We start from the raw sequence: 19448 nt of genomic DNA on the forward strand, positions 1-19448 counted from the left end.
ACTGTAAAACAACAGTTTTTCGAAGTGTCGTTCGGTTTCGGGGACCGGTCTGACTCGCCCGAACAAAACCACCTTGAATAGGTGTGTACCGTACTGTGTGCGTGTGTGTGTGTGTGTGCGTGCGTGTGTGTGGGAAGGGGCGGGACAGGTGAGTTCAGAAGATGGGAAGAGCTTCAGCGTGGTGGTGCCTCCTGTGGAGCGCAGGACAGAAAGCGGTATGTTTTTCAAGCTCGGTGTCAATCTTCGCTCTCGCGCTCTTGTCACGCTTTTTTTCCCCCCCCGCCGCGCGCGCGCCTCGTCGACTCCAGCTTTTAGAAATCAAAGGAAGGCGCGAGACGGAAACTCGGGCTTGTTCCCAAACAGGGAAAAGTTTTTTTTTTAAAAAAAGGGACGAAGAACTTGTCTTTAACTTTAGTTGTTTTTTTTAAAGACGTTTCAAGTTGAGCTCGTCGGCTGCCGGTCGTAGTCATGGAGAGAGGCGACTGTCGCACGGCATCGCACGAGCGCCCACATCCTTTCATCTTCGAGGTGAAGCTGACCAGGGCGCAGAGGATCAGGGTGAGTCCATGTTGAAAAAACGAGACAATTCACAGTTATTGGGAACTTTTCGTCTCTGCTCAGCCTCTGAAAATGATAGGCGATGTTGAAAAGTGGGTAGCAATGAAAATAGTTGATTTGCATTAGGTGAGCCTTGGGAGAGATATTTTGTGCTAATAAAATATGAAATATGTTCATGAATAACATTAGATTTTATATGTGAAATGCAATTGGGGAGGAATGTACAGGTTCTAAAATACCTTTCTTTGCATTTTTAGACAGAACACCACATTTATGAGACAATGTGGTGCATTTTTATAGGACTATGTTTCATATCATTGTCTCAAAACTTAATGGGGCTCCTGGTGCTTACTGAAACACTGTGAAAAAGCATTCTGAATTGTTATCAGCTACACTTCCTAAGACAGGTGTGTCAAACTAATTTTCATTTTGGGCCAAATCAAGATCATGAAGGCTCTTAAAGGGCTGGTTGTGCCAGAATGTGTTGATAAAACCTGTTCACATAATGTTAATCTGTCAATGAATTCTCAAAATTAAATAATATTATTGAAGATTTCTTCAGTCCCTTCAGGGACTAATAATAAATGAGACTGTTTATTTATCGCTGTATAAATCATGGACTATAATCATACTTCAGCTAAATTCTCAAGAAACTGGAAGGATTGATTGATAAAAATTGGCAGTAAACAGATAAAAACTGCATTGATATGTTGATAATATTATATTTAATCACACTTAGTGTTTAGTCTACACTGTAGAGGGCCACATAAAACGCCATGGCGGGCCGAATTTGGTCCCCGGGCCTTGAGTTTGACACATGTGTTCTAAGATCTTGGTGTGTAGCTTCTGCCTGACTTGTGAATCCGACATCAGCATCTCGCATAGAAACAAAGTGGCTCCTCTGGTTCTTACAGCCCACAATAGCCGAGTCATGAAGCGGCCCATCAGAGGCAGGTGTGACTGATAACATGCCACAGGATTGCACAACAGGGAGAGGAATATGGCGAGGGCAGGGCACTGGAAGGAGCAGTTAACAAAGCATGACATGTTGTAATCTACTGGATTATCTACATTTTTTATAGATTGGGCAGGGCGTGTGTGGAAGTTTTCAAAGTCAGTCAGAAAAGCCACCTGCATTCCTGTTATCATATCAAGTATCAGAACAAATACATGTTTACTTTATGACTAGCAGAATAAATCCTCCTTATTTCTCTTGGCGATAGGGGCTCATCCTGGGCAGCGTCCTCGTCCCCGTACGCGTCACGCTGGCGGCCTTGTTCTTCCTCATCATGTGGCCCATCGCCCGGCTCAGACTGGCCGGCCTTTCCCCTGAAGAGCGCGCCCGGCCGGTGACGGGCTGGCGCCGCTGGCTGTTCCACCACATCGTCCTGTTCCTGAGCAGAGCCGTGTTCTTCTCCCTGGGCTTCCTGTGGGTCAAAGTGAAAGGTCGCAAGGCCGACCTGAAGGAGGCGCCGGTCCTGGTGGTGGCGCCCCACAGCGGCTTCCTGGACATGCTGGTCCTGTGCCCGACCCAGCTGGCGACCGTCGTGTCGCGGTACGAGAACACGAAGCTGCCCGTCATCGGAGGTAAGATGGCTGCACTTCTATGACTCCGATACAATTGCGAGGTTTCAGTGGAGAACTGGTTTATTGTTTAGAGCTCATTCTGTCTTCTAGCAAATAATTATTTAATTTATTGTAAAATACATTTGTGTGACAGGAAATCATATCTTCACGCATAAACTGTCATGAGGACACCGGCGTCCACAATGACTCATTGGATAACATCACAGTATTTTTTATTTTGTCTCAATCTAATATGCAGAAATCATCTTTGTGTAGTAAAAAAAAAAAAGAAAGAAAAGAAAAAAGAAAGGTTTTCAAGCAATCTTTAAAATCCTGATCAGCATTTCTGATGTTTTTACATGTCAAACTGTGGCAGAGCTAATGGAGACACTCAGACTTTGGAAGAAAGATTTATAACACCCAGCTGTGTTTACAAATGTCATAAATCATGTCATTAAATTGGGTTTATAGATTCAGCTTAAAATGTCAAATGCAAACGTTACTATTTGTGCATCTACTCCTGTTAGCTCCCTAATGGCCATTATTGAGATGAATTCCTGAACGGTTTACTTTTAATGCTAATCTGGCTGTTTTTTTTTAATGTTAAACCATTTCTGTCGACTTGACAATTTATCATTTATTATTTATTTAAGTCGCGGCTTTTTCTCTGCCCGTCCCATTAAGGAGAGCGGCTCTTCGCCGTTACCGAGATACGGCAGGTTGAACTGCGCCCGACTTGGCGCATTCATCAGTTCATCATTTGTCAAAGCAGGTTTGAAACAGTCGTCCAGCAAACAATAATCCAGGCCGGTGTGATCAGGGGTCACAGTTCATAAAGGTCCCGTTGTTTCCAAAGAGGATCTGAACCAAAAGAAATGGGGTGAAATTCAACCTTTTTTCAGAAAAATGATGTGAGATTTAAACTTTTTTTTTACTTGTTCATATCTCTATTTCTTAAAAATAAACTTGAATAGCCTACAAACCACAAAACAGACACATAAAGCTTTTAAAGTGTTTTGTTTTATGGTGCAGAATGGAAGTCAGACATGCTGAAATCGCAACATAATTGAACCTAATTGCACATAATTGGGTAATTAAGTATTAATGTGCAAAAGAGGCTAACTGACCCAGATCTGTTCAAAACTTGAACTACTAAATGAGTGCAATTCCCTTCAAATCAAACCATTGTTTTGTTGTCCATAATCATGTTTCGGACTTTCGATTTCCATGTGAACTGTTGGGGCCTCACACATTTTTGCAATGAAAAGTTTCCAGTTTTCAAACTGCTGCTCGGTGGCGCTTCCACGTCGTTCGACGTCTGTCGACTTTTCAGAGAAGAAAAAACGAACGCATACATGGTGTACGCTTTTAAATCAGCAGTTCAATCTGTTTTCCTGGGCACTTTTATTTAGCACATTGAAGATAACAACTGCACGCTGTAGGTAAATGATGCAACAGGACAGGAATTGCAGTTTCATGATGACCAAGAGGAACAAGATGGAGCACTGCTTAGTTTGATGTGAGAATCTGGATGAAATGGTCAGATTGACTTTGGCAGGCAGGACTGAGGGGTCGATTCATCTTCTGTACACTCGGGATCGCCCAGTTCGCATTCAGAACGCACGGTGCTGAAAATCCTTCCACTAAACTCTCGCAAACCAGAGAGCTATTTGGAGACGCACAGTGAAAGGAAGCCAGAAATATGCAAGGAAGCTTAAAGGTAAACAAGTGCCTTCTTCGATCGACGTCTAATCTGCTGCTCTTGCACTTCCTGCCTCGTTTCCTTCGGGAGTAACTACACAATAAAATCCTAAAGTTTTTTTGTTTTGTTTTTTTACAGTTTTTGCTCTGATTTGATGCAGTGTAAAATGATGACACTACCTGTGGATATGTGTTTCAGCTCTGCTGGAGTTCAACCAGTCTGTGCTCGTGAGCAGGAAAGATCCGGAGTCGAGAAAGGAGGCCGTTGAGAAGGTCGTCGAGAGGCTGACCTCTAAAGGCTACTGGCCCCAGGTATGAGGTCAGGTGGTCGTCTGTCGGAGAGCCCTCGTCTGCTTCAGCATCACACTATCGGTGTTTGTGGGGCTGCGACTTTCTACTGTGTTAGTCCTCGATTATTCTGATGACTAATCGATTAAAACATTTGGCCCAGTCTTCAGATTTTTCACTCAAGCCTTTTAATGTAAAATTAAAAAGGCACCAAAAGAAGCAAATAAACAAATAATTCAATTCCTAGTGAACGCCTGATAATATATAGCAGAGGATGCTAGAAAATATTCTCAGTAATGTGAAAAGATGAGTTTTGACTTATCAGTACAGTGATTTGTTGATTATTTCGATTAACGGATTAATGACTTGATAGAAAAAGGTGATTAATGGGAAAGATTTTTTTTATTATTAATTATTTATTTATATTGTTTTTTTTTTTTTTTACAAAATTTGAAATGGGGGACATTAAATTGCCACCTCTGTTCTGCATAGAACAAACAATAATACTTTTTTTTCAGTTAAATTGCAAAGTGTATATATTTTGTAGTTTTAGCTTAATTACAGCTGCTGTGGGTCTTTTTTAATCATCAAATGGCCTCTTATAAGGCTGCATGTTCCAATTAATGATTAACCAATTATTAAATTAGTTGACGATATCAGTAATTGATTCATCACGATTAATCTGATTAATTGTTTCAGTCCTAGTTATTTCTTCCTCTGCTGAAAAAACATTTTGAGTCAGAATTATACAGTAACTGAAAAAAAATATATAGTATGAAAAATCCTAGCTTGATTTATTTTGTTCCATCTGCTGGTTTAATAGAATTATTTTTGATGTTTGGCATCACTTCTCAACTACCGTTTTTTTTTGTTTGTTTTGTGGCTCAAAATAGGTTGTGAATTTTGTTCAGGTCGTTCTTTAAATGCCGTTGACTTGCTATCACTTGATTGAATTCATAAATGAAGCAACTTTTCACTTTCCAGATGCTCATGTTTCCAGAGGGAACCACGACTAATGGCCAAGCGCTCATCAAGTTCAAGCCTGGTAGGTGTCTGTGGTGAGAACAACGCCACAAACATCCTGAGCAAGACCGTCCCGCCTGGTTCACTGAAACCAGTCCGTTTGCACGAATCATGCAGGAACTGCTCAACGATCAGAGTGGTTTCATTTTTTTGTTTTGCTGCTCGTCTTTCCCAAGACATTTTTCTTTGTCTCCTGCTGTCAGGTGCCTTTCTCGCTGGAGTCCCTGTCCAACCAGTTCTTCTGCGCTACCCAAACAAAGTGGTGAGTACAATAAACTGTTGACCGTTTGTTATTATAATATTAGTTTGCATTTGACACGGATTGCATTTCACGTCCCTGTTGGATGTAAATCCTCCAATTCTTAATTTTCATCGCTTCCAGCACACTTTCCATTCACCTGTTTAGTCCGCTTTGCATCAAACTCTGGTTTATTTGCCGAGAAAGTCTGGTTCATTTGAGGAGGTCAAAGTGCATCATCAAATTCTGACGTAGACCAAAAAAACAAACCCCACTCTGCCTAAAAATCTTGGTCTCTGTTTGGTTGACTCGAACTCTGGTGTGGTTCGAATACACATGTAACGCTGGACGACTCCAAAAGGAGGAAACGTACCACAACGCATGGTATTCTGGGTAAATATATCTGAAACAAACACAAGAGTCTTTGTGAGAGAAACGTCTTGTGGTACTTCACCAAAACAAAACAGAAATCCTACAGCCGCTGAAATCTGATGCCTCTCCCTTTTTGTTAACATTTCACAAACAAGGAAATTCCGCTCACACCTTCGGTAAGAGCCAAATGAATAAAATAAGTCATTACTGATGTGACAGGAGCACGTAGCTTCGATCCTTGGCTGGTGGGTGTGTCGATGTGTGCGTGACCGTCACCATGTATGAATGCGCTGGATGAGGAAGCGGCTGCGCGGGGTGGTCGTGGTTTCTGTTGACTGTTTGTTGTTGGCACCATTGCATTGTTTGGCCTGGTCAGTCTGTGTCGCAATCCTTATAAAGTCTAAACTATGATAATCAAACTGGAGTAAACCAGCAATGAGTTCGTCACACGGTTACCTTCTTCAGAGGTTTTTGTTTTGTTCCCTAAAGCCGTTCTTGGCACAGCAGCAGCACCACAGGTGAGGGGAAAGAGGGAGGACAGGTTTTTCAAAGTGTTGGGATCATTTGACACACGGAAGTGTGAAAGCTAACTGGATCAGCTGAAAATGTAACAAGTTTTGCAAGTTTTTGATCCCTAATCCAGGTGTGGAAACTCCACAGGAAGTGGTTAGCTTCAGCCACATGAATACAAATGTTTGTGTACCGAAAAATGCTGAGTGTTGTTCATGTACCGGACACCAAGATGTCATAAAAGGCCCGCGCTGGTCATGCAAATGACCCAGTGCTGAACCATGAGTCGGATCAGTCGCTGGCTGTTGGTGGCTCTGACCATAAATTTAGAGAGCTGTAGAAAGTGAGGTTTGCCTCTACTCTATTTTTACTGTTCTTGTTGTTTTTTGGTATTGCATCATAAATGCACATGTGTGAATTTGCATTTGCACATGTGTACAATGTAAGCCTTATGTCGTTTGGCAGCTGGTCTCTGCCAGCTGGCATTTTTGACTGTTTGTTTCTAAAGATGACTGCAAACACTGTTTAGTTCAGTGTTTGCACACTGTGTTTTACATGGGGAAATGGGAGGCATAAAAGAAACCTGGTCTGAGATAAAGCCGTTTTTGTCCAGCTTACACTGTTTGGTCTGTGTTTTTATGGCTCTTCCTCAGGACACCGTTCGATGGACGTATAAAGGGGCGTCATGGTGAGTTCTTTAAACTAGCTTATTTGTGTCTTCTCATGCTTGTGTTGCGTTGCAGTGAATTAAGCCTGTATGGGTTTGATTAAAAGGAGGTAAATATGCAACACAAGCGTATAAAAGTACATTAGATTGGTCTGATAAGCGACAAACATTCATAATGTCTGATCATTTAATCAGCTAAATCAGAGGTTATGCTTTGCATCACTTTAGTTAAGTAAGACTATAGTTGGTAGTACTGTTTTTATCAATTATATTGTAGCTTATTCTATTCTCGTTACGTAAAATACAGCGTAAAACCAAAATCTGATGTTATTCACGCTCTGACCTCTTGATGACAGCAAAGTTCATCAATATGAACATTAATAAATGTATCTGTATGACATTTGTCAATGGGGATAAAGATGAAAAGCAGTTCCAGGTGATTACACACTGGTCAAAAGGAGGTCCATAGCGAATAGCGTAGTTTAGCGTAACATCATGTTAGTATAAATCCATATTAGCTGGACCTGAAAGCTAACGGCTAATTTTGTGAGGGATTGAGACCAAAGTGGCCTGCCAAATGTAGTCTCAAAGGGTCTCATTAGTTTACTCAAATGCTATTTGATAAACCTTTAAACACCAATCAAATTTAAATTGAGTTTTGTTTGCAGTAAAGCAAGTAACAACGTACAGGAAATGCAGGTTGGAGCAATAAGCTTCCCATATGAAACGCATATCACAACTGGCCTAAAAAGTGTTGCCTGTCGGAAGAATAAAGCAAACAATGCCAGTGTTTGAGTGCAGCTTTGCTTTGCTTGCTATAAACATTTTAAATATTATAATATTAGTTTGCATTTGACACGGATAATTTTTGACTCACAGCCTCCATATCAGCTTCTATGTAAGTTTGCATCCTCTGCATAAAGGCCATAAATTAGCATTTGCATAAATTGCGAGGACATTATTAAGACTGTATTTGACTTTCAAACTGCAGCTCGCTGCCGTTACCTTGGCTGCTCGCAGACTAGCTATTAGCTTCAGCCTTTTGGACCAACTCATTTGAATTTACACCTGATTAAGAGTATTATTAACAGAACCTCAGCTGAAACCAACAATAACAAAATTGTTCTGCTAATACTTGAAGGTCATTGTTCTATTAAAATGGCCCTTTAGAAACTGATCAATCTGAGAGGCAGAAATGAGGAAAAAAATGTTTTGGTTGCTTTATGTACAAGTGTATTCAAGTGTGGAAGAAAGTGTGAGGAGAAAAAAATCATTTTGACATCTTGTTGGAAATGTTTAAGTTTTTCAAGACGTGACGGGTAAATCTCAAGAAGTTGCATTAGAATTCATGTTTTCCATACTAAGGATTGTATTTTGATGAATTAAGCACATTCAATCTGGCAGTATTTATTTAAACTATTTTCTTAAACTTCCATAGCATAATTATCACACCATGCATTCTCACAATTGTGTCATTTCATCATTTTGTCTTTGTTTTTTTAGGACCCAGACTCTCTGGCACACTGCTTCACAGTTTTATACAAACATGACTGTTGAGGTAAGAATCATATGGCCCCCCCCACCCTGTTTCCTTACCATAAAGTCATAAATATGTGTACTCAGGGAGTTGGCTGCTCTAAGAGGTGCAGCAGATATGAAGCTGTATTTACCCAGCTTTTTTTTTTTTCTTAAAATGTTTTACCTCTCAATTAAGGTGTTTTTATAACAAAAAAAAAAACTAAAACTGTGAGTAAATGATATGTTTTGTTGTTCTCCAGTACCTGCCTGTTTATAACCCGACTCACGAGGAGAAGAATGACGCCAGCCTGTACGCTGACAATGTTCAGAGACTCATGGCCAAGTAATGAGACGACCACGCCTGTCGCAATAAGCCACTAATCAACTAAACAACTAATCAATGACTCGCATGATAAATTAAAATGAGTTTGATCATTTCAAAATATCTTTTGAAGGGCAATTTTGTTTACAGAGTAATCTCAATCAGATATATTTATGATTTTGGATGTAAGTAGGTTTTATTCATTGGTTTTGGTTGTCGTATTTTATTTTTGATTTTATTTCACCGATATATAAAAATTTGGGCCAGTATTGATGTCCATATTTTGGCCAATGACCAATATTTACTATATTTTTGACATGCTTAAACTGTTTTGACGCCTTTAGAGAAAAAAATCCCAACGAGAAACGAACGGCATCAAGTTAGAAATAAATATCGGTTATTCATATTGACTCAGTCGATACCAATATGTTAGAAAATGACGTTAGTGCCGATATATTGTGAATCTCTAATTTGGGTATTTAAAATATCTTCCAGTCCAGTGTTAAGAATTCTTCACAAAATTTGCAAACGTGAACTAGCATTATGATGCCGTTATCAATATATGACTTGAAACTGGTATCAAAGCCACAATATTATCGCTTATCGCAATTATTCCTGGGACAATTAATCGTCCAGCAAAATTGACAGGCCTAGACACAAGAAGGTCATGAGGCACTGTCGACCATATTAATAACACAGCAGTGATATTTAAGAACAGGAAAAACAGGTTTTATTACATCACTTGGCTTTGAGAAACACTTGCAGATTTCTGCCACCAGTTGTAGCAGCTGAGCCTTATTCAAGCTTTAAATTGTTTTTGATTAGCAGTAAAGATACGCCTTAGTTTCGGACTAAACCTGGTCCGCTTTCTAACGGTTCTTCGCTGCTCTACAGGGCGTTAGGAGTCCCAGCCACAGACCATGTGATGGAGGGCACGGTCCCTGTGAGCAAACTGGGTGGCCTGTCTCTACCGCTGGAACCTCCTGGCAGGGAAACATTGTCTCTTCTGCATAAAAATGGGTAAGAACTCTTCTCGTGGTTTTTAAATCTCTGAACCAAAGCTGTTTGATGTTATTTAATCTAACCATTGTCTTCCTTTTCTGTCTCTCAGACTGGCTTGTGAAATCAAAGCGGCTCTGGACAAAATGATTGACAGATGTCGGTCTGGAGCTCAGGGGTCAAAGGCCAGTGCAGACGAACTCTCTTCTATTCTCTCCCTGAAGGATCACCAAACGGCTGTCTCCATCTGTGGCTTATACTCAAAGGTGAAGTCAGTTGTTTGGGTCTGAATGAAGCAAAAACATGTTTTGTTTTATTCCAAGAAAACATGTTTTGTTTGAGTTTTGGGTGAAACTCAATGAAATGTATCTCTTTTCTGTACAAATTTGGCTTAATCACTGCTCTCAATGTTGGTGTTGTTTTGGGGTTTTTTATTTAAGAAATGGCCTTTTTGTGTGTGTTTGTGTGTGTCTGCAACAATTAATTGGTCATTAAATTAATTGACGATTATTCCAATAATCGATTCATCATGATTAATCCGATTAATCGTTTCAGCCCTAACCAAACGTTTTAAAAGATTTTGAAACTTGTCTCAATGAAGCTTTTCAGCCTTTCCTTTAAACAATCATTGAAACAATCACGGCCCTTGAAGGTGTGGCAAAGTAAGAAATTTGCTCTGTTTTCAGAGTATATTAGTCAGTAATCTGTGAATGCTTTTCATTTCAGTAAATAAAAAAAAAGCAAATCTGAAGAATAACGTTTCAGATGAAACATTTGTTGACACGTGTGGGCTCTGTCTTTGTGTTTGCCGTCAGGATGAAACGGTGGACCTCAGACAGCTTTACTTCAGCATCTCAGCTCTTGGCAACATCACAACCTTCAAGGCCCTGCTTCACTCTGCTTTTACAGTAAGTCTCTTGCTTGTTCAGCAGAAGTTATGGGTCTTAAATTTGAGCGCGACACATTCTTAGAAATGTACATTTTAATCAGGATGTCCCGGATTCTTAAATTCATATATCTGAAATGTAGGCCTTAAAATGTCTCAGTTGCCACTATTCTTGTTGTTTGAGTCTTGATTGGACTTAAAGATTACTAAAGGTGTCATTAAAAAAGCCTTACTTTTTACCTGTTTAATGCTCTCCTTTGTTCTCCTACCTTCCAGCTGTTTGACCAGGAATCAAAAGGCAGCTTACATGCAGAGGAGCTCTCAGACCTCATGGGGGCGCTGCTTGGCATTCCACAGCACAACACTGATGCTCTGTATACCGAGGCCTCCAGTCAGGGGAAGCTTACTGAAGGTGCGCATTCACAGTTGTTATTTTTTATTTTTTGTTGATCAAACACAACTTTTACTAAAACCAAAGTGTCTAAATGTTTAACAGAAAGCCTGCTGCGAGTGCTGACGACCGACCCGACCTTTTCAAAAGTGGTGAACGAGTACCTGCAGGGCGAGGAGGCTGGGCCCCCGCCGCCCGCCGCTGCAGCGGCCAATGGGAAAGCTGTGAACAACAACGGGTTTCTACAACACAACAAGAAGTTTGAATGAGTGTTTAGTTACTGCTGGTCACGTCGGAACCAAACAAACCCAAAGACTTCTATTTTTATACGTTTTATGATATTTTTAAGTCAGCATCAATTGCACAAATGTGGAAACGCCCAAAGAGAAGGGGGAGCGTTCCTCCACAGCGGCACTGGGAACCGTATGTTTACTTGTGTTTTGTTTTTTTTATCTTTCAATAAATTCTTGTGTGTCACCGGAGGTTAATTTTACCGCTGACAGCGGTAAAATTATTTGTATAAAAAAAGGTGATTTCTCTGTGAGGGACAGTGGTGTGTGTGCCAAAATAACTCAACACTGTAAATTTATTGTAAGTGATTCTTAAAGCTTGTTTTCTTTTTGTAAGCGTTAGTTTATTTCAGGAATAAACTGATGTGTTTTAAACATGCTTGTTTTGGGGGGTGGCGGGGGGGTATTTGTCACTCTATATGTAGCCAGGTTGCTCTTAAAGTCCCTCTTTCCCTTTTTATTCTGATTTTGGGCCCTCTCTGCTCAGAGTCCCGACACTTTTTCACCGGACTGGAACATAGTGTTTCCGGAGTCTCTGTGGCGCCCCCTTTCCTCTTTTTCGGGGTACTGCTTCTCTCCTGGCATCTCTTCGCTGCACTCGTGAGCTCTGCTTCTTCTTGTTGTTGTTCTTCTTCTTCTGATTCTTCTTCTTCCTCCTCATCCTCATATGCTTCTTCTTTGATCGCTTCGGCTCATTTTTAACCCATTTCCTCTCCTTTGTGAAACTTCCTGCTTTTTTGGTTTGCCCCCCAGGAACGCACCGCATTGTCGCTTCTGCACTTCACTCAATGCTGGATACAGAAAACCATCTGGCTCCGGACTTCCATCAGTCATTTTCACAGAAGGAAACCTCTTCGTCCTTTTGGGGGGACACTTTGGCTTACATTTGGCCTTTTGGCTGCATTTGCAGCCTTTGTGTTGCTTTTGGACATAGTGGACAGATTGGGTGTAAAGTAGGCCTCGTAAACCTCCGCCTTTGTTCTTCTTGATCCTTCAGCGGGTTGAGTTGTTTTGCGCTTTGTCTCTCTTGCTCTCGCTCCTTTCATCAGGCTCCGAGGTTGCAGAGGTTTGCCCAACCCTTCGTACTCGTTCACCGCCACTGCCTTCTTTGACGAGGAGCTTTTGGTTGTCTTTGGCTTCGATCTGTCGTTTCTTTTGCTTTGAGGTTTTTGTCTCGCAGCCTTCGAAGTCTTCCCCTCTCCTCGTCTCTTGGTTCTTCTTTGCTCGATAACCATTCGCTCCTGATTTCCATCCTTCTGACAAAATCCAGAGGTTTTCCTTGTGGCACTCTAGACTCCTGCCACTTGTCCGTGAACTTTCTGTGTTCCAGATATTTATCGGCCGTTTCTCTCTCTCCGGCTCTGAAAGGGTAACCGTCTCCGTCTAGTTCGTTGGTGCGGTCCCTCGCCCTGTGACTCAGTCTGATGTCCGATTTGCAGAAATTTGATTTGCTGTCATTGAAAATGCCTCTTTTTCTTGCCGCTTCTCGACTGTGCGTCTCCGTTCTTAGGAAGCGTTCCTTCAAATCTCTTTCGCCACGTCTCCTCCTGTGGCCGTCGTTCACTTCTCTCGAACTGTGACAGGTCAGATCTTCAAAATGTCTCTCCAGAGGAAAGGACATGTTCGGGTACCTTAGTCGTTCTTCTGCGGGTGGCCGCTGGAACGCAGAGTAGCTGCGCAGGTTCTTCTTGGGTCCCTCCTCAGCTGGCAAATCGGGCCTGTTTTGGTATGATTTCCTCTCGTGTTCTGTGATAGGAGCGTCTGACAGCAGGTACTGGATTATTCTTTCAATTTCAGTTTGCGGTGGAGTCGTCTTCTCTGCATTTTTCTCATTTAAAGGTTCGTCTAAGCTCTCCTCCATAAGCGACTGTTGGTCAGACAGGAACAAAAGACAGAGACGTGTCAATTACAGCAGTATAAAGTAATAATTTAATCAAAGTCCAACTAATCTGTCCTTTGAAGGTATGCATGGTGTGCCCAGCCTTTTTATAGTACATGCACATTAGGATCAGTAGTGTGAAGACCGAAATGTCCTTTCACTGCATTTAAAAAAAAACAAACAAAAAAAACAAACAAACAATTGCCTTGGGTTGAAAACTCAATATTCCGATCTTTCAGTGACTTCAAGCGGTCAAATAGTTACTAGCTATTTTGTTACTTTATTAGATAATAGTCCAACTGCCTTTGCCAGCTAATTAAAAGGTTTTTTCTGAAATTTTTCTGCACATTAATGTGATATTATCTGAGTCGATAGGCTCTTGCTGTAGACTTTTTCAAAATGTCCTCAAAAATATAAAAGCTATAGCAACTTGGCTCAACATCAGAAACGTGTGGTCCGATATTACATAGTGTGGAAGGTGATGTGCACCATAGACATGAGGTTTGTTAAGCTATTTGGGTTAAATCCAAGTCATAACTTAATTTCCTGACAAAGCTAAGGCTATTGCTGATGCTGACGCTTAAAATAACTCATATCTCTGAAAAAAGATGTGAAAGCAAATCAAAAATAAATTTTAAAAAAACTAATGCTTTCCAGTACTGAGCATTTGGGCGAGTTATTGAATTGGGAATTATTCGTTTCAGTCTTTAAACACAAACAAATGTTGCATTTTTTTATGGACATAAGCCAGTCTTTGGGCAGCCGCTTTCTGTATCTCAACGTCTGTCGTTAAATCAGACGAAGCCTTTCCAGTGTTAGGTCAATAAGGATTACTAAAATTATTTACATTTGTTGAACGCCATAATAACTGGAGAATTACTTTGAACCTTCTTCAAAATGTCCCTGGAGCTCAAATGTAGAATTGCATTCTGACGTCTTTGACTCGGGTCAGACGTTTTTAGTACTCGGAATAAACGGCAGGAACTTTGACCCGTTCTTCCAGACAAGAACAGATGAAACTGAGTCAAATTTAAAGGTTGATTTGCTTAGAAACTCATTTTCAGCTCTGCCCACAAGTTTCATCGTACTAATGTCAGGGCTTTGTGAAAGTGACTCCTAAATGCCGGGTTTATGGTCCTTGAGCCACTTTGTAGCAAATATGAAGTTAGAAGACCGTGGTGTTTGAGCACAGACAGAGGAAAAAGTTACTTTTAAACTTTCCTGACTACTTATTCTTTTTTGTAGCAATAAATAAACAGCTTTAATGTGTGCCTATCATCTTTTACCTGCAGGTCTTCCAGAGTGAAGTCAAAGGTGTTCAGGTCTGAAGTGCAGAGGCAGTTCATGTCATCCATGTCCAACTGATGGCAAAAAAAAAAAAGGCTGACATGTCAGTTTTTTATAGAAAAAGTAAAATGTCTTTGTTGTAAATGTAATTACCAACCTTAAATATCCAGTTACTTGAACTTCTGTTAAATGTCTTCAGTTATTTTGATAACTTTTAGTCAGTCATTTGTTTTGGCAAATATCTCTCTTGTTTTTGGGATTTTTTTTTGGTCAAAATTAATTTCAGATTATTGAACAAATTTGTATATTAGGAAAAGATGAGCACACAAAATCTAAACAGATGATTTCTTTCATGAAGCTGAAAAAGTTCTCCAACTTTTTTCACATTCCCTATGTGGAGAAAGTAGCTCTCCTTTTCTTAAACTGTGATTAACAACTTAAAAAAAGTAAAGTAAAGAAAGTGCCATAATAGAACCTGCTTGCCCAGACAAATTAGGCTCAAAGTTCCCCAAAACACATGCTCCCTGGTTTAAAGAAATTAAAGTTACCAGAACCTATGAACATGGAGCACCTTCAGTTTTAATCTTCTTAAGAGGCTATCATGACTGCAGCCTCTGTAAGGACTGACCATGCACAAAAACTGCTATGGGGCTGAATTGGCCACAAAACACTTTAAATAAGCAAACAAACAACAAAGAAAAAACTTATTGAATCAGTACTCTGGTCACTTTGATTAAAAAAGAAAATTCAATGAAAGCATCAATGAAACTTTTGACACCAAAAGTTCTGCTTACATTTCTGATCGAGTTGGTGTCATTGCCCAGATCATCCTGATGATCCATGAAGGAGCCGATTTCTGTCGCCAGAGTCTCATTTTCTTCTCTCTGCATGGAAATATCGGCTTAGTTTTAAAACGCCAACGAATATAGCCATTTCAACCTGGGGATTTATATATGTGTTTTTTGTAGCATTTCTGAGTCGAGTGTTCTTCTCTGTGCGATTTGCTTTGAAACCCAGGAACCTTGAGGCGGACGGCGTTGGGGACGTCCCTGCTGTCCTCCCAGGTCCATTCCATTTGCAGCCGGTCCTGAAAAGCGGCCAGAGGTCTCGGGGAAACTCGGCGGCCTCGTTCATTGGTCTTGTCGGGCGGGAAAGCTTGGTGTTCGTCTGTGAGGAAGAGTGAACAGCGAGAACAGAGGGGTGGTTCTGGCGTGAATGGTCTTCCGGCTCGGGTTCTGCTCTGCATCCCCCAGAACCAGAACCGAACTCGAAGAAGCAGCATTCTGTTTTTACGCTCCTTTGATCTGGAACAATCTTCTGGAAAACTACTAAAACTGCTGAAACACTGAGCTCCTTGGTCAACATATCAGATGTGTATTAATGATTTGGATGATAGCACTTGACAAAATGTAATGTTTGTTGCTTGTTTCATAAGGGGTTGATGTTTTTATGGTTTAAAGCACTTTGTTGAGCGGCACAAATGAACCCACTCGACTTTCTACCTGGCCTCTTTCAGAACAACTCCTAATCACTTACCTTTTTCCTTCCTCCTGTCCTCCAACGTCTGAGTACCGTTCAGCACCATGTTGTCTTTTCTGCTATAAACCCTGCGGACCAGATTTAGCACACTAAGGAACCGACCGTAAACCCTGTGTGATTAGCGTTGTGTATCATCCTTACAGAACTGGTCTGCAGGTCTGGTAGTATGCCTCCCATGGGAGGCTCATGCACCAGCCGGGATAACCTTCAGGCACAAAGAACCTTTGGGGAGGAGGTAAACATGCGCCGTGACAGAACTCCGGCATGTTGATCACCATGCAGGGTCCCGAACCGAAGCAAAACAGAGGCGGGGGAGGCAGGTAACCCATGTTCACCATGCAGGAGTCTCCGGGAGCCCTGGGTTCAAAGTGGATCGGCGGCAAACCGCCAAAAACCATGGCACCGGGAGATGCGAAACGGTGACAGTTCCAAGGTTTGGGACAAACAGCAGGAGGAAAATCTCTGATTGGTGGGTTCCCCACCGGGCCCTGGAAGGGGCTCGTGAGGCCGGGGAAGTGACTGTACGCCACTGGTCGGTTGCCTTGAACGTAATCGATAGTCCCCCGGAGCATCTCTGCAGCCGGCGGTGAGAATGGTATTGCGGTGGTATCAACGTTCAGCTTGTGGACCTCGTAAGAACAGAACAGCTGCTCCTTGAAGATCGTATGGCCCGTTTGGGGAGCCGGCTCAAACTGAGTGGGGATGTTTGCCACCTTATGGAGAAGATCTGTGCCTGCAGCAACCAGAGAGGAGTTCTGAGGAGAGGCCGGGGCAAAGGTAGGGGCAGGAGTCGGAGTCACAGTCAGGGTCAGAGTTGGGGTCGGGTTCAAGGTCGGGGCCACTGTTCTGGACAGGGAGCATTGCCTTTCCTCTTCCAGGATGGAATACGGTGGGATGGTCGGCACTGGCTCCATTGATTAGCTGTTTCTGAAACAAGGACACTGAAGTTCAACTTTTGGTGCAAAAATAAGAATTTAAAGGGCCAGTACTATGTGAGCCACTTCATATAATACTGAAGTGGCTCAGTATTATATGTTTTACTAATTAAACATATTAAACACTATTAAATGTTACTTCATTACAAAGCAATGAAGTAACTATGCTACCTTCAGTTGTTACAAAATTGCTGCATTTATTAAATATGGCTGTTATGTAAAGCTTTGAAATTGGGCCTCTGTCTCTTTAAGAAGCTCCTGCTCTTACTGGAACAACTCCTTCAGGAAGTCATCACAACATGGCTCCGATATTAACTCTTTAACTTTGTTTTTGTTTTTACCAGCTAATGGGACACCTGGCGCAGTTGCACCAGATGCTCGCTAACTGCTGCTGGCTAGTCTGAAGGAGCAGAGGAGCAGGCAGGGGTGCTCGGCTTGAAAACTGCAGCTCTGAGGAGGAGGCTAATCTCAAATGGGCCACTAGGTCTCAACTAGGCCTTTGGCACAGTTGAACGGTTGCCACGGGAGATTAACAGATTTCTCAAACGTGTGGAAAAATCAAAGCAACCCTGCAGGCATGTTTTTTCATGAGGGAATAATAACATAAATGTAAACATTTTTTTGTTTAAAAAAGTCTGTTTCACATAATACTTTTAATAAAATAACTCTGTGAGGCTGTTTTATTACCTTCCAGTGTGTTGTAGGGACTTTTGGGCTCTTCTCTGGCAACATACACTGACATTTGAAGACAGAAAAACAACAACTGTGAGTTTAGAAGAGAAACCACCTGAAAAGTTTCCAGTGTGGATGTAAAAATGTGCACTATCCATGTATAGACATGGTGGTTGCGTTCTGCATCTACTGTACGGACAATCTCCTTATTCCTCAATGCACATGTTCCATGCCGACAGGCAAATTTATCAGAATCAAAAGTTTCTTTGACAAGAATTAGTTTAAAGGTGTGCAAATTTATGCTGCTGGGTGATGGAACCTTTTTCATTTCTTCTGAGCAAGTTACTTTTTTGTTTGTTTGTTTTTTTAGTTAGATGGCAATTTAAATGAAATTTAAATCCTCTGCAGTTTCACTTCATATGTTCAAATGAATACTTCCCTTCAAAGCACGCCAACAGTAGTTGATGAATCGGTTTTCATGGGCTTACCTTTTTTGGGGCGGGGATTCTTTGTCTTCAGCTGGATTTAAAACTGGACTCATCATTCATTCATTTAAATTCAAATATAAACAGTTGAGGCTTGTTTTCACTCAGAAGCATTCCATTGACTGTTTCTCATGAATTAAAGTGGAGGAATATTTATATTTAAAAAGAGAACCCTATATACAATTTTTTCCCTTTTGTCCCCTCCTTTTGTCTTTTGTGTTTAATTATTTAGTTGTGACAAGGATAATTTAATTAAATTTAATTTAATTATACCAGTTATCTATGTGCTTTCAAGTAAAGTTACCGAACACTGAACTTTATCGGTTTACTTCTGTACTACATTTCCCAGGATGCTCCGCGGTCGCAGCCGGATGTCCACCTTTCCTGAGCAGGGTTGAAGGAACCTTCGCTGCACGTGGGTTTCAGACGTAGCAACGACGCGTTTACCGAAAGCCTTTGGACTTTACAGACTTGAAAAGTCTGTTTGCTTTCATTTGAACGCGTAAAAACCCAAAGGCACCGTTTCGTCGCGATGTTTCTGCAGTATTATCTAAATGAGAACGGAGACCGAGTCTACACTCTAAAGGTAGGGCTAGCTTCCTGTTTACGTCGCTAACCTTAACATTTTAACACCCTGACAGCATTTTGTTCTGCTCAAGTTTCATTTCCGCTTTTAAATATTATATACTATGTTTTTAGAGTCGTAAAAGTAAATAGTTTATGACATATGGTGCACTTAGTGAGATAAAGAGACGACGCAAACAGCTCAAGAAGCCACGTTAGCCTTTAGCTCTAACTCTGTATATGTTGTTTATTTATACTTTATTGGGTTTTTGAGGTATTGCAAGCAACCGCAAAACAATTAAGTCAACCCAAAAAGTAGAATTATTTCCTATCACATACATGCATGTCACTTCGCATTGTGTTTTTAGACAGTACATGTTGTCCAGGTCCTCTCATACTTTTCCTTGTTATCCACCAACAGAAGGCGACACCCGAAGGCCAGCCCACCAGCTCGGCCCACCCGGCTCGCTTCTCTCCGGACGACAAGTTCTCCCGGCACCGGGTGCTGGTGAAGAAACGCTTTGGGGTCCTCCTCACGCAGCAGCCCAGGCCCGTTTTGTGATGGACGTGATGCTGGGCCCGCAAGAGGAAGACGAGCTCCTGGGTTGGATTCAGAAAGACTTGATTAAGAGCTGCAATAGCTACAACTTGGATTATTTTGGTTTTACGTCCTAGTTATGATTGTATGTACTCAATAAATTTTGCTTATGCTTTTTACTTAGTTGTCTTTTGGAATGCAGTCCAGTCTGGAAAATTAT

At 41.4% G+C, this 19448-nt stretch overlaps 3 protein-coding genes across 3 annotated transcripts; 2 read left to right on the forward strand and 1 right to left on the reverse strand.

Moving 5' to 3' along the window:
- The first annotated feature begins 212 nt into the window (after window positions 1–212).
- On the forward strand, window positions 213–11308 carry lpcat4 (lysophosphatidylcholine acyltransferase 4). The gene is made up of 13 exons (XM_055025187.1): window positions 213–558; window positions 1782–2145; window positions 4025–4137; window positions 5098–5158; window positions 5340–5398; window positions 6910–6944; window positions 8427–8481; window positions 8702–8784; window positions 9658–9783; window positions 9875–10028; window positions 10578–10670; window positions 10925–11060; window positions 11145–11308. The coding sequence occupies exons 1-13, from the start codon at window positions 469–471 to the stop codon at window positions 11306–11308; spliced, it is 1533 nt and encodes a 510-aa protein (XP_054881162.1). The 5' UTR covers window positions 213–468.
- Window positions 11309–11709: 401 nt separating this feature from the next.
- LOC129355595 (uncharacterized) lies at window positions 11710–18216 on the reverse strand. Its single transcript, XM_055025185.1, has 8 exons — window positions 18130–18216; window positions 17657–17704; window positions 16176–16961; window positions 16032–16102; window positions 15517–15662; window positions 15290–15379; window positions 14495–14569; window positions 11710–13196 (listed from the first exon to the last, which is right to left on the reverse strand). The coding sequence occupies exons 3-8, from the start codon at window positions 16946–16948 to the stop codon at window positions 12420–12422; spliced, it is 1932 nt and encodes a 643-aa protein (XP_054881160.1). The 5' UTR covers window positions 16949–16961; window positions 17657–17704; window positions 18130–18216; the 3' UTR covers window positions 11710–12419.
- Window positions 18217–18460: 244 nt separating this feature from the next.
- nop10 (NOP10 ribonucleoprotein homolog (yeast)) lies at window positions 18461–19407 on the forward strand. Its single transcript, XM_055025231.1, has 2 exons — window positions 18461–18712; window positions 19112–19407. The coding sequence occupies exons 1-2, from the start codon at window positions 18659–18661 to the stop codon at window positions 19250–19252; spliced, it is 195 nt and encodes a 64-aa protein (XP_054881206.1). The 5' UTR covers window positions 18461–18658; the 3' UTR covers window positions 19253–19407.
- Window positions 19408–19448: the final 41 nt, after the last annotated feature.

The sequence above is a fragment of the Poeciliopsis prolifica genome, unplaced genomic scaffold (genome assembly GCF_027474105.1).
Source record: "Poeciliopsis prolifica strain line A6 unplaced genomic scaffold, Auburn_PproV2 SCAFFOLD139, whole genome shotgun sequence".
Taxonomy (NCBI): domain Eukaryota; kingdom Metazoa; phylum Chordata; class Actinopteri; order Cyprinodontiformes; family Poeciliidae; genus Poeciliopsis; species Poeciliopsis prolifica.

Bases quoted from the DNA above. Each gene is read 5' to 3' on its own strand.
- LOC129355595 (XM_055025185.1), bottom strand. From the start codon at position 16,948: ATGGAGCCAGTGCCGACCATCCCACCGTATTCCATCCTGGAAGAGGAA. The intron at 16,103-16,175 runs GTAAGGATGATA...TCTGGTCCGCAG, and splicing joins CAGACCTGCAGACCAGTTCT to GGTTTATAGCAGAAAAGACA. The intron at 15,663-16,031 runs GTAAGTGATTAG...TCTTCCTCACAG, and splicing joins GGACAGGAGGAAGGAAAAAG to ACGAACACCAAGCTTTCCCG.
- lpcat4 (XM_055025187.1), top strand. From the start codon at position 469: ATGGAGAGAGGCGACTGTCGCACGGCATCGCACGAGCGCCCACATCCT. The intron at 5,399-6,909 runs GTGAGTACAATA...GCTCTTCCTCAG, and splicing joins TGCGCTACCCAAACAAAGTG to GACACCGTTCGATGGACGTA. The intron at 10,671-10,924 runs GTAAGTCTCTTG...CCTACCTTCCAG, and splicing joins TGCTTCACTCTGCTTTTACA to CTGTTTGACCAGGAATCAAA.
- nop10 (XM_055025231.1), top strand. From the start codon at position 18,659: ATGTTTCTGCAGTATTATCTAAATGAGAACGGAGACCGAGTCTACACT. The intron at 18,713-19,111 runs GTAGGGCTAGCT...ATCCACCAACAG, and splicing joins ACCGAGTCTACACTCTAAAG to AAGGCGACACCCGAAGGCCA.